The following is a 14,388-nucleotide window of genomic DNA, read 5'->3' as shown; positions in this document are numbered from 1 at the left end:
GGTTTACAATTTAAAGGACACTTTAAAAGAACAGGATGCCCTCAATAGAAACAGGAGGTTGATTTAGTGCAAGAATGGCCAGGTCCATGGTGGGAATAGTCCATTTTTAGTACAAGGCAGCAAAAATGCCAGGTGGTGTGAATAAGCTCTTGGAGCATTGCCTCAATCAATAACTCTGCTGTAGCTAGCATGTGGCGAGAAGCTGAGAAGTTGATCTTCAGTATTCTGTGCCAATATCTCCGAGTTCCCCTTGACTTCTGCAGATATAGGTGTGCCAAGTTATTCAATGTTGTAACCCATGAATATAGTCAGGTGAGAAAGAGGCACAAGAGCGTTTATGTTTGTTGGCACTCACCGTTTTCAGTAGTGGCAATAGCTGCTGGAATAGATCAGACATAATGGCAGAGAACTCTGAGTCAGAGAGGGTTTAAATACCATGAATCGGTGACACCCATGGACTTTACCAATGATTCACATCTACCCAGTGTCACCCCCTGGACAACCTACCATCTCAAGATGGGACTTGATTTGTGTGAATTTCAATGTTTTTGGATTAAATCTTTGCTGTATACAATGGAGACACCTCAAACATTTTGACTAAATACATGCTTTACCATCCTGCTCATCGATTATACATTTGGTGACATCGATATTGCTACACTGTATGCATTTCACAGCTGGAGGGGAAGTAAGCAGCAAATTTTTTTTTTTTTTTTTTTTTAAATCTGACAAAACCTTACTTTTCCATAAACCAACTTTATTGATTCTAAATAAATTTAGGGTTAGATTCTCTCCCCCAGTTTCAACTGAAATACAAAAGTCAAACACCACACATACAATTAGCTATTGTTTAATTTTCTAATAAAAAAAACAATTACGTGTACAGTAAGACATGATTATTTAATATTAAATGTACAAAAATGGGTACGGTGTCCATCCAATTGCAATAACACTCCTCAAGGATAAACAGATTAAAAAAAAAAAAACATGCCATCAAAAATCATCGCTTCATCTGATAAAGCAATTCTATATATTCATGATTCTCCGAGGCAAAGAAACCTTCTCAGATTAAAAAACCAAGTCTGGCAATTGGCTGGTGATAACAACATACAAAATACAATAAGCCCTCGATACAAAACCGTATATACCATAGCTTTGAAATTAATGTAGAAGGCACATTTGATATAAAAAAAAAAAAAAAAATACAATACAGACTAGGAGGTAGGTGGAATGATTTTGTTCGGTACGTCAAACTTAAAATTCTATTTTCAGCTAATACCACTTTCTAAAAGATTTTGTTGTCCCCCTAAACCTCACAGACAGTATAAAAAAATGTCAGACTTCCATAGAGCATTGATTGGCACGATCACACTTCCTCTATCCAGCCAGCATTTAAAAAAAAAAAAAGATGCTAAGTAACAAAACTACTTACATATACACTCTATCATATTTCGAATACACCATCTTGCACTGACCCAATAAAAAGACTGCACATATTTTAAAACCATACTCCAACGAGAGCAACTGAGGATCACATTAAATACAAACAGATCCATCTCTTATCTGCCACATTCTTTCATTGTTCTTGAAAAAAATAAAGGAAAATTGGAATAAAATTCAAGCTAGGACCAGTTAAGCCATATTGCCAAAGCATCCATCAGTTTGTCCACGTGGGAACAAATGCCATTGTTTATAAGTCAAAATTCAAAAATACTATCATGTGGTAGACAAAAGGAGTAATCGTGTTCTTGGGGGGAATATAAAAAGGAGCTGACAGAGGGTAAACAACAAAGTATACTGCATGATATTTACATTTGACTTGGAGGAAACTGGAATATCTACTGGTATAAGGCATGGCCCAACACTTCCCAATCTCTTTACATAAAAAATACTTGAAGAGGCAGCTATGACATTGAAAATATTGTTGATACCTTGCGCTCTCAATGGTGAAAAAAAATGTGTCAGCAATAACAAAGCAGCAATGAGTGAGAAAAAAAAAAAAAAAAATACTAAAAATGAGACATAAAAAGTCAAAAGTCTTAAAAGATTTTGTTCATTTGGAACATAAAAGTCTGCCAAGTAGCCTTGTTCAGCTTGAAGATTATAGGCACCCTTGATTAGCAAAATCCTTCAGGAACTAGAAGCTTCATTGACCATGCCAAGAAACTTCTGGAAGCTTCTATAACCATGTAAGGAAACTTTCTTTATCCAGTTTGGTGCCAGCCAGAACAGACTCCATATCATTTAGGATGTCAGAACTCAAAGCTTCTTGCAGACTTGGCATAAGTTCCTCGCCTTCCACATTCATTGCCTCCCCCTCTAAAGTACCAAGGTCCACATTTGTTCCTGGAAGTGCTTCCAAATAGTCAGGGAATCTGTTCGGTTGGGAGGGCATACTACTTTGGTTGATTGCATCACCTGTGGATTGAAATATTTGCAGGTCAGCTGAGAATGGACTGTAAATAATAGAAAGGGGATTATTTACAACAAAAACCGTACACTACACGCAGTGCGGTTTGTAAAAAACGCACACTTTTTAAGCTGCTTATATCCCTGCACTTCCCTCCTCTTTATCAAGTGCTGGATGCTCAGCCCTGATATTACATGAACAAGCACTGTGCTTCCTTTCCTACCCACACATGTGCAATCTGAAGCCAACTGCTGGAAGGCAAGACCTTGCAAATGCTTTTTGTGGTTGAACGGACACAAACACGCTTGAAAATCTTGCCTTCCCAGAAGAGTGGAGGGTGTTCTAGACAAAAAAGTGTGAGAAGGCTAAAATTCCATATTAATGACCTGTCATATGGGTATGAAGGTCAGGTGTCCACAAACATTTGCCTATATACACATACAATATATACACTCCGTTTTGGACAGAGGAGAGCTGGATTAGAACACCTATTAGGGTGAATCTCCCTAACGGGGGCACAGACAGCAATAAAAACCTATTTGTCCTGTTTACTGTTATCATTGAAGGTGAAATTAAAAGAAAATTCCAAAATTTTGGGTTGTCCCCGAAACAGAACTCGAGGAGAAATATTTCCTCTCACTTCCTGTTTTGGCTTTGGAACAGAAGTGGAGGCAAGTCTCCCCAATAGGACACAGATGAATAAAACTGGCAGGGGTTATATACCCTCCCTTACTCTATCCAACATGAAAAAAAGTTTTGCATATAGTTGCACTTTAACGTTGATGCAAGGAATTTCCCCAGCAGTCTTTCAGCCTAAGGGACTGCAGGGTGTGCATCATGTTCTCAGTGATTCCACAGAGTGGTGGCTCACGTCATACGACTAGCCGACTTGAGGAGGACAGATTAAGAGGAAGGCTCTGGGAGTAGACTTCCATAATTCTATCAATGATCAAAAGTGGCCTCACTAGCATCTTTTTAGGCAAGGATTTTAGATATCTCACCAAGAAAGACAGGTGAAGAGAGAGTTGCTAGTATGTAATCAATGTAACCTGCATCTCTGCCAACTAGATGGTGCACACCCAAATCACACCACTTCTTTATCAATGAGAAAACTGACTTTAGTAGAGAAATCTCTGTATGATGATGAGTGTTTACAACAATCAGACGTGAAATTATTGACCCAACCAGGCCAATCCTTCACTGGATCTATACACTGGTGCATTTTTGGAAACCCTGAGAAAGCAGAAAAGATACAACAAAAAGCTATTGTTTATCGTAAACCACCTGGACAAATGAAATATGAGGTTAGGCACACATTAACAGAAGCAGAACAACCTTTGCCAAACTGTAGAGAACTTACAGATATTGAGCATGCATTTTTACCATGTGTTCAGGCACCATCAGCAATAATTTTTACATCCAATCCAAAGCACAGAAATCCACCCACCTGTGTCCATTTCATCAACACTGTTAAGGAAGTCGTCAGGGGTCCTAGGTACACTGTAACTACTCATACTTAATCCGCTATCTGTGCTTTCATCTCTGGAGTGATACGTGCCACTGCAAACACAAGGCAGAATAAGTAAGCCAAGATAAAAACAAAAGGATATATAAATATTGTCCTATACAACTATTGGTTATATGCAGGACATTGGGGCAAAATGTGTGACGTATCAGGTTGTATGTCCCGTTTTGTAAATACTACGAACCCAATTTCATGTATATATACACACATGCAGTGTCTTGTACATGATCAAAACACACCGCTCTACAACACCAGCCAAAGCTGGAGCAGCCAAGCTACCCTCCTCCATCTAAAATGTCCAGGTAATCCGACAAATCAGCAATTAGTACAAAGCTTGCTTCCAGCAGTTTACAACATCCAGATGCAAATTTCATCTCTCTACTGAACAAGTGGACTCAGCACAAACCTGTTGAGGAAAGGATCAGAACTGTTCATGGTCATCGTGCGGAGCTCTTGAGTTATTCCCGATGAACACACTGGGTTCTGAGTACCACCATCTTGCTCCATGGTTGGGATCTGACTACGAAGAGCTAGTTCCTGTAAAGACAAATGAACGTGTGTACTATTAAATTCAACAAAGACAGGAAGAACATATAGCCAAATTGGGAGACTGAAAAAAAGTCTGTTCTGTTGAATATTCTTGGTTTTTTTTAAATTTCTTCCTAAACCACTGCAGCTATTAATTTAGTCTTAGTAGCGTCATTCATGGTGAATGGTTACTAGATGGGACAACAAAAGACAATTCAGATGACCCTCTGGCATTACGGGAAGCACTAGATTTGAATACTTAAGAACAGCCAATAAGGAATAATGAAGGTGTGCTTTGGAACCCACCTTCAGCACAACCAATGTCATCAGCCAAATAAAAAATGGTGGATTAACATTCAGTCACATCACTTTAGAAAAACAGGTAAGCACTAGTCAATCACTCTTAAGATTTTAAGGTTAACCTGTTGTATCTGCTATTAGTCAACACCACTAATGAAGTGCGGGCCCCATACGGTGCCAACACATTCCTCCTTGATTTAATGATTAGCCCTCCACAGCACCTCTGCTACCCCCCCCCCCCCCCAACTGCTTATCTGAACACACAGTAATCCCCATTACCCAGGCCTTTGATGTAGCTGAAGACTCAAACTGCACTGTTGTATGCAGGTGGGACTTGCCAAGGCTTCCAAATTCAAAAACAAAAACTTTGAGAAGTACAGCCAAAGCTTGTTTGGCTGTACTTTTCCTATGGATTACAGGAGTGCAGTTTGTTCTGTACTCCTGTGACCCAGTTTCAGCCAACAGCAGGCTTAAGTCCGCTGTCGGCTGATGTCAACTCAGTACAGGGAGGGCAGAGCGCTGGAGACTGACATTCCTGGCTCTCTGCTCAGAGCGGCAAGGAGAACTGAAAAATCAGTGGTTTCTGATCGCTCAGTTCTCACCCCAAGAACCGGAAGGAAACAGATGCAGCATCAGGTTGATGCTACATCCACCTAGGTAAGTATAATTAGAAATAAGAAAACTCCCAAACTTCTCTTTTAAAGTGGAAATCTAGCAAAAAGGGTTTTGGGGTTTTTTTGTGTTTATTTATAGACAGAGTGGAAGAAGGGTTACAAGCCCTGTCATGTTTTTATTGCTGTCTGTGTTCTTGTTGGAAACTTGGCCACCGATTTCATGTCCTGTTGGGAATACCTCCCCTCACTTCCTGTCCTTCTGATAACAGGAGCTCCCTTTCCTGTCCTTTATGCGCCAGTCATGACCTTGCAGTGTTGTGTGACTGAACAGCACGGCTCCCGCAGAGTGGGCAGAAAAAAAATATACCAGGTATTGAATTTAAGATATTCAAAAGGAGACAAAAATTGCTATAGCGCCATTTGACACTATAGGTTGGAGATCTTTGTTTAACAGTGTAATGCTGATCTGTATGTGAATGTTTCAGCAGCTCAGGAGCAAAGCTCACTTGTATGCCAAATGTTTTATGTAACAAAAACAACTTTCATAAATCTTCATAAACCAACATTGATGAGTTATCTGCAATTCAAACTTGATTATCAGCCAGAAACTTGTTAGACTGGAGGAGTCTATTCTGCTTTTGGTTGCATATATTCACACAAACTAACAGAAGATGGGCCATAAAAAAAAAAACCACCCTGGAACAACTCTGTATATGCGCACTAAAAGATACTATTTGTTTCCCTCTTTTGTTGACGTTTCTTAGTGGGATAAATGCATGTTTAAATTTCGCAAGCATATCCATGTCTATAAGATGACAGAAAACCCCACACCATGACACACAGACAGGACAAACATGTAGAGAATAACAAAAGGCAGTTTCTAACCTGTGGCCTCACCTGCCGGAGCAGTTCTTGGTGCTTGAGTCGGAGGCGCTCCTTCTCCATCTGTAGCTGCTGGAGCCTCATCTGATTGCCCCCACCTCCCATGACACCACTCTGGGGGCTCTGTGGGGCCAGCGGAGGAGGAGATTTCACTGGTGCGCTCTGACTCAGCCTCTGCTGGTTCATAGCTGTAAAGAGAACAATAAACCTTTAGGGGAACATGCAGTCTTTGCAATGCTCATAATGCAAAAAATAATTATAGGAGTAGCAATCCAGCCTTCTACAATTATTTTACTAAAAAGGCTGTTACTGAAAGGACTTTCTCCATCAATAATGAAATGAAGACTATTTCACTGCATAAAGTGCTCCGAAAAGAACTTGTGCAAAATTAAAAGCTCTGGGAAACAGCTAAGACATTTGTACATTTCAAATTGCTGAAGACCTTCTACGGTATTTAAGGTTTACAACCACTGTAAGATGTTGTCTTTCCCCGACATGAAATCTGTTTACTTTTAGTGTTTACTTGCTGCTCTCCAAAGCAATAAGTGCTTTGTCTGCTGCCTCATTCCTCTGCTATCTACACGAGTCCCTTCTAACAAGTTTTCCTGACAGAGCTAAAAAGGTGACGGGAAGGAGCTTCAGCACAAAGCCTGTAATGGAGAGCCACAGCTCTTCCTGTGAGCTGTGAGAAGGTGGGGTGGGGGGTTTTACCTTCCCTCCAATCACCTCTTAGAGGTTTTGTACAGCGTGCATCTGAAGCTCATCATCCTCTGCTTTGTGAGTCTGTGAAAAATCCTTTTCATCTCCGAGTTTTACAAGGATGTACAGGACAAATGGCTGCAGAGAAACAGGTACAGCTTTATGTAGAAGGTTTTGTCTCACTTCTGTGTATCACCTGAGACCAGTCACTTGACTGGGTATAGGTAAGGTTTTACAACCAGTTTAGGTTCCTCCATCCTGTCTCCTTGGTATTTTTTCAATTTGTCTATTGCATGACAACGTACACTGAGCATGCACAGGCTAAGGATCACTCACTGATTATGGAATAGAATTTTGGTTCTTTATTTTACAAAAACATGCCCAATAAAGAAGAAACTGGAAAATTGGGATTCTCTCCAAAAAGTCTTCAAATAAAAAAAACATACCCTTCCCAAATATTCATAAACAAAATAGTGGTGCACCAAAATGAAAATTCTGGACTGAAACCAAAAATTCAGGATGCACTTGGCTGAAATTCGAAACTGAAATGGACAGGTTTTTTTTTTTTAAATTGTTAAATTTTTTTTATACATACAATATCTCCCAGAAGTGAATACACCTCTCACATTTTTGTAAATATTTTACTCTGTCTTTTCATGTGACAACACTGAAGAAATGACATTTTGCTACAATGTGACGTAGTGAGTGTACAGCTTGTATAACGTAAATTTGCTGCCCCCTCAAAATAACTCAACACACAGCCATTAATGTCTAAACCACTGGCAACAAAAGAGAGTACACCCCTAAGTGAAAATGCCCAAATTGGGCCCAAAGTGTCAATATTTTGTGTGGCCACCATTATTTTGCAGCACTGCCTTAACCCTCTTGGGCATGGAGTTCACCGGAGCTTCACAGGTTGCCACTGGAGTCCTCTTCCACTCCTCCATGACGACATCACAGAGCTGGTGGATGTTAGAGACCTTGCACTCCTCCACCTTCCGTTTGAGGATTCCCCACAGATGCTCAATAGGGTTTAGGTCTGGAGACATGCTTGGCCAGTCATCACCTTTACCCTCAGCTTCTTTAGCAAGGCAGTGATCATCTTGGAGGTGTGTATGGAGTCGTTATTTTGGAATACTGCCCCGCGGTCCAGTCTCTGAAGGGAGGGGATCATACTCTGCTTCAATATTTCACAGTACATGTTGGCATTCATGATTCCCTCAATGAACTGTAGCTCTCCAGTGCCAGCAGCACTCATGCAGCCTCAGACCATGACACTCCCATCACCATGCTTGACTGTAGGCAAGACACACTTGTCTTTGTACTCCTCACCTGGTTGCCACCACACACGCTTAACACCATATGAACCAAATCAGTTTATCTTGGTCTCATCAGACCTCAGGACATGGTTCCAGTAATCCATGTCCTTAGCCTGCTTGTCTTCAGCAAACTGTTTGCGTTCTCTCTTGTACATCATCTTTAATAGAGGCTTCCTTCTGGATGTACAGAGACAACCTTGATGAAAACCTGTTCCAGAGCACTCTGGACCTTAGACTGGGGCGATGGTTCATCTTTGAACAGGACAAAGACCCTAAGAACACAGCCCACATAACAAAGGAGTGGCTACGGGCCAACTGTGAATGTCCTGGAGTGGCCCAGCCAGAGCCCAGACTTGAACCCGACTGAACATCTCTGGAGAGATCTGGAAATGGCTGTGCACTGACACTCCCCATCCAACCTGATGGCGCTTGAGAGGTACTGCAAAGAATAATGGGAGAAATTGCCCAAAAATAAGTGTGCCAAGCTTGTAGCATCATACTCAAAACGACTTGAGGCTGTAATTGGTCTTACAACAAAGTATTGAGCAAAGGCTGTGAATATGTACATGTGTTTTTTTCTTTTTATAAAATTGCAAAGATTTCAAAACAAACTTCTCTCACATTGTCATTATGGGGTATTGTTAGTAGAATGTTGAGGAAAAAAATTAATTTAATCCATTTTTGAATAAGGCTGTAACATAAAAGTTGGCAAACGTTCAGCGCTGTGAATACTTTCTGGATGCACTGTATATCAGTGCATAACAGAAAAAAAAAAAATCAGAAAATATGAATACCAAAAAATTCCAGAATGCCAAAAAATTCTAGGCCTGCTAGGCAGGTGATGCAACCAATCACTTCTCTCCAGTTCAGGCCCCACATGCCAGTATCTCACAAAGTTTTGTCTGCTTACATAGGCACTGTGGACACATGAACAAGGAGCTATCATGTGCTCTCAACATATGTGTATGGCTGCTTCATTTACAGTGTGTATACATGCCCCAAAAACTACTCTGGTATGCCAAAAAAAAAAAAATATATATATATATATATATATATATATAAGAAGAGGTGGTGGTATACCATTTACATATTGCATTAATAACTTCAGCACCGGGTGCTTTTATGTGGTGGTGCTCATTCTTTAACACCTTCAGAAATAGGCTACCAGATGGTGAATACCCTGAGTTTGGAGTTAAAGGGCCTGAGCAACATCATCATCGACTAGAGGAATCACCTTATAGGTCACCCCCTCATTTATAAAGATCTGTCATATGAAACAATGCTCTGTTTGTTTAGGTGGGTTAGCCCAGTTTCTATCTAGTACTTTTATTTTCAGCAGGTCATCATGACATCAGAAACTTGAATACATGCCAGGAGGTAAACAGCAGCTAAACTTGGCAAACTCCAGCTCAGCAAACAACCCACTTCTAGAGGCTTTTTCTGAAGCCGTTGTGTCTTGAGATGGTCTATTTTATTTTCCTTTGTGGCAGAACAATGGAAAAGAAGAGTGTTTGTAGACATAGAGGTAGCTAAGATTGGAGGGTTTGTATGTGTTTAACACATGCGCAAAAAATATGTGCCAACTAACCGTCAAGCAAAACAGCATGTAGAAGAAGCTTCTGATGGAATCAACTGCCCACAGACTGGTAGATTGAGTAGCTGGACACTTTCCTATCTTTGTTACAGGAGGCCTCAACCAAACCAAGTGACATCCAAATATTATGTGCAGGCACTGATGCAGTCCCAATAAGACCACGCGCCATAGCGGCTAAGCAAATATCTGAAGATACTGTTTGATGAAAAGCATTTATACCAGTGGGGGGGAATTAACAGCACTGCCACTGACCACCACCAGGGGGCCATTGTGACCACTGACACCAATGCTGGGGGATAACCATCTGCCATTGACCCCAATGCTAGGAGTAATGCAGGCCATAGACGGGCCGTTTATCGACCGAATTTTCGCCCGCACGAAAAATCGACCGATATTCACGCCGTTAGTGGGGCAAGCCTGTCGGCCGTTTTTCGCGGATCTTCGCATTTATATTTATCGGTCATGCTGTAAAATCCACGAAAAATGGCATTGGTTACTAAGGCTCAGGGTTACTAAGTTTACCATCAACACAAGCAACAAATACCGGGAGTTACTATTACTGCCACAAAATGTAGCCGTTATTTACCCCCCCCCCACTTACTCTTTAGTGTGCACTGCGATACGTTGCAAATAAAAAATTTACAGCAAGATAAACTTTTCAGCTGTCAAGGTGCATTACATCCCATTCATTTTGAATGGGCTGCCCAACTTGATTCAGAGCACAATATCAGAGAGCGCAGTGCTACTGCACTGTGTCAGGGCCTATATATCTCATTTCCCAGCTGACCAGCACTACTCTATAGCTTTTTACTCTCCCTGCTTACATCACATGCACCTGGTTATAAAATCAAGATCAATGACAAGACACAGTATGCCTGTTAGTGCAGCACACCATCTGAACTCTATGTAGACATAGAATTACTCTGCTCAGCATTCACCCAAATCGCAAAAGAATCTATTTTGGAGCTCACTACCATGAACTATAAATAAAGGCTGTCAAACATTACACAAAACAGAAATCGTTTCTTCTCTGGTTAATAGTAACAGTACGTGCAATATTTTGCAGTTTCCTAGAAGTACACATCTGGAACAAGTCACTCCATTATTATTTTACCACTACAACACTGCAACACTTTGTAGGGAACACTTAACCAGTCACGTCAGTAGCTGCCCCACAGGAGCTTGCAATCTACTGTCAGATACAACCCATCTTAAGGAACATTCTGCATTGCTCTCAAGAAGTGCTGGCCTGAGGGGGGGGGGGGGGGTCAGATTGTGTCCAAAGTCTGTGTATAGCCTAAGGCAAAAGTCGGTGCCAAAATTACACTTTAAAGGGCGTGGACAAGATGGCTGCCTAGTCCTAGAGCTGTGCTCCTCCACAGCCACACCCAGCAACATTAAATGCAACCCAAGGCTCCTATTCCCAGCGGACTGGAGGGCTGCGGTCAGGGGAGTAACCAGAGCATGTCCCGCAAGCGATCCCGGCTACGGGAATCGCAACGACTCCTAGATTTTTACATGAAACTGCTACAGCATGCAGAGCAAGATGGCGCCGAGCACAGTCCCACTCCATAGTCGGCCACATCACCTGGACATGCCGCTGCTGACACTCCATCCTCAGACACAGAGGACATTGCAGACTCTCAACAAGACATCCCCCCTCCTGCAGGGGAGAGAGTCAAGAGTGCAGCTAACTCACTAGCGCACACTCTATCAAAGCCTCCCCTCATAAAACGGCAGCATGGTGCTGGGCCTTGTAGTCCCACCTTCCTCACACTCATTAGCGGTCTTTCCCAGCAACTGAGCACTCTCTTAAAGCCACGTTGCTTACTTTACGATCCAATTTGCAAAGGGAGCTCGGATCATCTATTAATCACCTGTATGACCAGGTTGATTTCTTGGAACATCGCAATGACCACATTGAACACTTAACCGCATACAACGCGGTAGTGGATATACAAGATGAGCAAGCGCACTTCATCAACTCCACCTCAAAGTTGCCTTCCTGAAAGATCGCTCCAAGTGCAATAATATTATATTCAGAGGAATCCCTGAGAACATAAACAATATTGAAATTGTGCCATACCTGCACCAACTCTTCCAAAAAACTGCTCCTAACACTCACTCCACAAGACATGCTCCTAGATAGAGCTCATAGAATTCTTAAACCTAAACATCTACCAACCTCCACACCAAGGGACATTTTGGTAAGAGTCCACTTCTACCATGTCAAGGAGCAAATTATGAAAGCAGCGCAATCTCAGAGCTCTCTTCCTGATCCCTTCACAAAAATTTCACTGTACAATGACATCTCAACGTCCACCACGCAAGCTCATAGAGCTTTTCCAGCCAGGAACATCTATTCTTATGAATCACAATATTCGCGACAAGTGGGGTTATCCCACAAAATTGCTCATCACCTTATGCAACCAACTTGTTCTCATCTTGACACCCAAGGATGGGCTGAAACAACTGGAGGGGGGTTACTCAGCAGGCTCCTCTAATTACTCCAAAGCCTAAACCTTCATCCAAGATCCTTGATCTGTAGGAATCGCATGCTATACCCAGACCTCCAGTCTGTCAGGATTTCATCAAATTGCGAATTCTCTCAAAGCCTGTGTATGTTTTCTAATGTGGGGGAGAGGAGTCTCTGATACCACTTTTCCACACCCCCCGGTAATAGTGTGCTATGCACACAATTGTATGTTCTTAATATTTCTTTGTTGAAGAACACTGCAATTTTCTCTTTTACGGTTGTGTTATTATTGCTTATTCACTCCATACTGTTACTAAGTTTTGGACCTGCCAGCAAAGAAACCTCTGAGTACTCCCCGTTTTACTGGGTTTTGTATAAAGTTTCTTCCCCACTCTCTCTTCTGTCTGTGGCATCTTGGCATCTCCCTAACCATAGGTATGGCACTCAAAATTCTCTTTAAAATGTAAAATGGCCTTCACAGCCCTTTTAAACACTCTCTCCTCTGGCAACAGGCATTGTTACAGAAAGCTGACGTAGTCTGTGTTCAAGAAACACATTTTTTGAAAATCAAAACCCCTACCTGTTCATGCAAATCCTACCCACACCGCGTTTTCACTCAGACAAAAAAACAAGAGGAGTCATGATCATGGTTCGCTCTACTGTCTCATTTCTCCCCCATCATGTAGAACAGGACCCCTTGGGAAGATTTTTGATTTTTTTTCAGCTACATTCAATAACTGCCCCTTAGTTATAGTCAACATATATGCCCCCAACTCTGGCCAAAAAATCCAACACCTATCAAAAGATCAACTGATCATATGCGGCGATTTTAATGAAACTATTGATGCTTCCTTAGATACCTCCTGCACTAAGCGATGCCGCTCCACTGCCCTGTCCGCATTATTACTTCATGAAGATCTCTATGATCCCTGGAGATGCCAACATGATGCGGAGAAAGACTACACCGCCACCCAAAAGACCTACTCATAGATCTGTTTTTGACCTCCAAACAGCTGCTTCAAAATATTCCAACAACTAAATTGGAGTCAATAATACCAAACATCACTCCATCTGGCGTATGAACGCATCCCTCCTCAGCCACTCGGACTATCAACAGATCAAGTATGAAATTAAGGCCTTTTATGCTACTAATCTAGGCTCTGTCTCTAACCCTACTACTTTATGGAACACTCATTAAGTCCATCATTAGAGGTCTATGAATTAAGCTTGGCGCTCAGGAGAATAGGAAACGGGAATCAACCATTACTACTCATTTGGCCCATATACGATCTCTTGAGACCCACCATAAATTGACTCCTAGTGACCCTCTTATGACTGAACTACGCTCCGTGCGTGCCTCCCTTAGTTCCTATCTACGTACAGGCTATGATTATTATGTCAAAAGACTCCGCCTCACCTCATATGCTCAAGGGAACAAAAAACAGGCAAATTCTTAGCACAGCAGTATAAACATAAGGTTGCCCAAACCAAAATCTCATACTTATAGGACTCAACGGGGAAAAGACAGGTTAACTAAAAAGACATAGTTAATGCCTTTGTCTCTTTTTTTGCAAAGCTATACAACCTCAACTCCTCTCCATCTAGTGCTCAACCCAATTCCCTCTCAATACAGACATTCCTAGAACCTTTGCAACTCCCAACTCTAACGAATACCCAACTACAACAAATATCCCAACCCTTTAGGAAGTCAGAATTGCCAGTAAATCTTTGCCTACCAGCAAAGCCCCAGGCTCTGATGGTTTTTGTAATGAATATTACAAAACCTATTCTGACCAACTATTGCCTCACCTAAAAAACTCTCTTAATAGATTTTTAGCTACGGGAGGCATCCAATCCGAATCCCTAGAATCTATCATAGTCACCATCCCTAAACCGGGAAAGTCCCCCCATGACCCTGTGCACTATCGCCCCATTTCTCTCCTCAATACAGAACAAAAAATATATGCCAAATTACTGGCCTTTCTACTAGCTCCTTATATGCCACACCTCATGCACCCAGACCAAGCAGGTTTTATCCCCA

The 14,388-nt window shown here is 41.7% G+C and overlaps 1 protein-coding gene across 4 annotated transcripts in view; it reads right to left on the bottom strand.

Annotated features, from left to right (window-relative positions):
* Nucleotides 1-834: 834 nt before the first annotated feature.
* The window catches only part of YAP1 (Yes1 associated transcriptional regulator), a 121,146-nt gene continuing 107,592 nt past the window's right edge, over nucleotides 835-14,388 (bottom strand). For 2 of the 4 annotated variants that reach the window (XM_089687262.1, XM_089687259.1), the window contains 4 exons: nucleotides 6,275-6,447; nucleotides 4,342-4,472; nucleotides 3,858-3,970; nucleotides 835-2,418 (listed from right to left, as the gene is read on the bottom strand). In XM_089687262.1, the coding sequence (XP_089543388.1) occupies nucleotides 2,180-2,418; nucleotides 3,858-3,970; nucleotides 4,342-4,472; nucleotides 6,275-6,447 (656 nt within the window). In that variant the 3' untranslated portion in view covers nucleotides 835-2,179. Of the gene's footprint in view, nucleotides 2,419-3,857; nucleotides 3,971-4,341; nucleotides 4,473-6,262; nucleotides 6,448-14,388 lie in introns of all 4 variants that reach the window. The other 2 variants (XM_089687261.1, XM_089687258.1) reach the window with 1 other exon arrangement.

The sequence above is a fragment of the Staurois parvus genome, unplaced genomic scaffold (genome assembly GCF_062004578.1).
Source record: "Staurois parvus isolate SC_StPar_1 unplaced genomic scaffold, SC_StPar_1.0 ptg000422l, whole genome shotgun sequence".
Lineage (NCBI taxonomy): Eukaryota > Metazoa > Chordata > Amphibia > Anura > Ranidae > Staurois > Staurois parvus.
The sequence above is the reverse complement of the archived record's forward strand: the minus strand, read 5'-3'. Positions and strand labels throughout refer to the sequence as shown.